This window comes from Eucalyptus grandis, chromosome 6, assembly GCF_016545825.1.
Source record: "Eucalyptus grandis isolate ANBG69807.140 chromosome 6, ASM1654582v1, whole genome shotgun sequence".
In the NCBI taxonomy this organism is placed as follows: Eukaryota; Viridiplantae; Streptophyta; class Magnoliopsida; order Myrtales; family Myrtaceae; genus Eucalyptus; species Eucalyptus grandis.
The window spans coordinates 32,504,000-32,507,532 of record NC_052617.1 but is presented as its reverse complement, the minus strand read 5'-3'; the positions used below and the strand labels follow the sequence as shown (position 1 = coordinate 32,507,532).

The 3,533-nt window shown below is 44.2% G+C and overlaps 1 protein-coding gene across 1 annotated transcript; it reads left to right on the top strand.

Moving 5' to 3' along the window:
• The first annotated feature begins 571 nt into the window (after window positions 1–571).
• Window positions 572–2,989, top strand: LOC104451834 (putative receptor protein kinase ZmPK1). The gene has a single exon (XM_010066413.3). It carries the CDS (start codon window positions 572–574, stop codon window positions 2,987–2,989), a length of 2,418 nt encoding a protein of 805 aa, XP_010064715.3.
• Window positions 2,990–3,533: the final 544 nt, after the last annotated feature.

The following is a 3,533-nucleotide window of genomic DNA, read 5'->3' as shown; positions in this document are numbered from 1 at the left end:
TGACTAATATGAATCTTTGCATTGGACTTTTTAGTATGGTGTGAGAGCAAAGTTTATGCATTTCTCATGCGTTGAATTTATGTTCTACATGTGTGGCTCCTCAGCCTTCAATTGCACGTGGTTTCCTTGATACTCAATCTGTTTGTATGTTGGACAATGTACTAAAGTTACTAAAGTACTATGTCATATCGACACTTAGTTATCATACTGGACTAGAACCTTATTAAATACGATGTCCCACCAATTGATATCCGGAAGTTTATGGATTGGAACAATCAATACATGCGTCCAACTTTCTATGGATGACATTGCTACAGAAAATCAATTGCGGGTTCACCTGGCTTCTTCCGTCGGTCAAGTTGTTTTCATAATTAGGGAAGAGAAAGGTACTAGTCATTGGTCAAAGTATGCTTTCTTGTTTCCTAAATAGATTTCCGTACGTTTATGTTTTTACCGAGACTCAGTCAGTTCCAATGTGTCACCGCCAAGTCCTATATAACAAATGGGAGATTTGGGAACGCCCAATAAGCGCAATAGCCCATGAGAGATCACTTGAAATCCTATGAATGCCATGAAAAATGCTCTTCTCTTGCTATGTTTCTCCCTCGTCTTACCTTTTCCACTCACAACTTCAGTTCGTCTCACTTTGCGCGAAGGCTCCTCCCTTTCAGTTGATAAACCTGACGACACTCTGACGTCGGAAGATGGTGCTTTTGCTGCGGGCTTTTATCCCGTGGGAGAAAATGCTTATTGCTTTGCCATTTGGTTGAGCAAACCATCTTGCAGTATCCACAACTGCACCGTCGTTTGGATGGCAAACCGCGACCAACCCGTCAATGGAAGATCCTCAAAGCTTTCTTTAAGAAAGAATGGTGACCTCGTACTAATCGATGCTGATGGTACGGTTGTTTGGGCCACAAGCACCGGCTCATCCTCCGGATCATCAATGAAGTTGCTGCAACTCCTTGACACGGGTAATCTTGTCCTTCGTGACGAGCAGCACGTCATTTCGTGGCAAAGCTTTGACACGCCGACCAACACGCTTCTTCCTCTACAAAATCTCACTAGGAACACCCCGCTTGTTTCCCATCGAAGCAAGAACAACTTCTCTTCCGGCTATTACAGGCTTTATTTTGACAACGATAACCTTCTTCGTCTTCTTTTTAGTGGCCCTAAGATTACCAGTATCTATTGGCCAAATCCATGGCTTAATAGTTGGGACGCGGGAAGAACATCTTGGAATGATAGCAGAGTTGCAATTCTAGATCCTTACGGGAATTTCACTTCATCTGATGATTTGAAATTCTTAACATCCGATTATGGTGCAAAAGTTCAGAGAAGATTAACGGTCGATTATGATGGTAATGTTCGAGTTTATAGTCGGCCCGAAGGAGAGGAGTGGTCAGTTTCATGGCAAGCCAAATCTGACCTATGCACAATTCATGGCACTTGTGGACCTAATAGTATGTGTACATACCACCCTAGAGAGGGAAGAAGTTGCATTTGTGCTCCCGGATATGAAAGAGAGAATCCTTCCGACTGGACTCAAGGATGCAAGCCTAAGTTCAACAGCTTCTGTGACAGCAAAGTCGAAACCGAATTCGTCGAGTTACCACATGCCGATTTTTATGGGTATGACAAAGGCGTCTTCTTTAAAATGTTCACACTCGAGATGTGCAAGAAATTATGCTTGGATTTGTGCAATTGCTTGGGTATCCAATATAAAAACTTGCACTGTTACCCCAAGTTGCTTCTGTTAAATGGCCAATATTCACCCGGTGTTGAAGGGGGCATCCACTTCAGGCTCCCAAAATCCAATCTCTCCTCTTATAAATTACCGAGGATAGAGTACGCTTCTCTGCAATGTCCAGCCAACGAAGTTTTGCTACCAAGAACTTACGAAAAAAGACAAGAGAGTTCGGCAATCAAGATTTTGCTGATTTTCGTTGGGGCAATAGCTGGAACGGAGGCCATTGTTGTGCTCACGGTTTGGTGCTTCTTACATGGAACCAGCCGAGAGAAAGGTAGAGCTCACATCGATGGATACCACGCTGGACCGACCGGATTCAGACGGTTCACGTACGACGAGCTGAAGAAGGCAACACGGAATTTCAGTGAGGAAATAGGAAAAGGAAGTGGAGGAACCGTACACAAGGCTGTGTTGTCAGATTCCAGGGTTGCAGCGGTCAAGCGGCTCCTTGAGGCTAACCAAGGTGAGAATGAGTTTCTGGCCGAGGTTAGCACCATAGGAAATCTTAACCACATGAACTTGATTGACATGTGGGGGTACTGCGCAGAAGGAAAGCACCGGCTTTTGATCTACGAATTCATGGAACATGGTTCCCTAGCGGAAAATTTGTCTTCTCCAACTGAACTCGATTGGTCCAAGAGGTTCGAAATTGCAGTAGGGTCGGCTAGGGGACTTGCTTATCTTCATGAAGAGTGCTTGGAATGGGTTCTTCATTGTGATGTGAAACCACATAACATTCTCCTTGATTCCATGTACCAACCGAAGGTGGCGGATTTTGGACTGTCGAAGATGCTCAAGAGGGAGGGACTGAAGGATTCAGGCTTCTCAAGAATAAGAGGAACAAGAGGTTACATGGCTCCTGAATGGATTTACAATATGCCAATCACCTCCAAAGTAGACGTGTACAGTTATGGGATTGTTCTGTTGGAGCTGGTGACTGGCAGGAGTCCAACAGGAGGGCTTGCAAATACTGAGGGTGGTGATGAGAATGAGAGCAAAAGGTTGACTTCTTGGGTGAGAGAGAGGAAGAGAACAGGAATTCCAATGGAAACATGGATAAAGGAAATTGTGGATCCAAGGCTGACAGGGGAATATGACACAAGGATGGTTGGAGTTTTGGTTGCAGTGGCTCTTCAGTGTGTGGAGGAAGATAGAGATGCAAGACTCACCATGAGACAGGTGGTGGAGATGCTTTTGCACTGCAGCGATGAAGATGAAGATGAAATGATCCTAGCATAGGTCCTCTATCTGTACCTCTAGAATAAATTACGATTATAAGGTAAAGATCTTTGCATGTTTACAAGTATAAAGTAATGATAGTCACTGAATGTTTCCAAGTATAGGGTACTAGTCTTTGGATTTATCATGTTATGAAGTGTGTTGCTTTGCCTTTGTCTTTACATCATTTATTGGGAGGATGATATAAACAATCCCAAAGTTTTTGTTGTATTGCATTAAATATACGCTATTTTTTATGATATTCACTTCAAGACCTAGACTTCGAAAAATACTGCCATATAGTTGGCCATGGCTAGGCTGTGTGACAGCTAGGCATGGCAATAGCAAAGCCTTGCAGCGACAAAACCAGGCCAGGCTCTATGACTAGATACAGCCAAGCCAAGCTAGGCCTTATCCTGGCTTCCCTTCCATGCCATTTCCATAGCTGAGGCTAGGATAGACGTTGGTCCTCCCTTCGCCTTCTCGTAGCTTGTTGGCCCCCACGGATGGCCTTGGCGCACCCAAGAGAATTAGATGCAACAAGTCAGTCAAGCAAGGAGTGCAA

What these genes read in the sequence shown, in the direction of transcription:
- LOC104451834 (XM_010066413.3), top strand. Translation starts at nt 572, where the DNA reads ATGAAAAATGCTCTTCTCTTGCTATGTTTCTCCCTCGTCTTACCTTTT.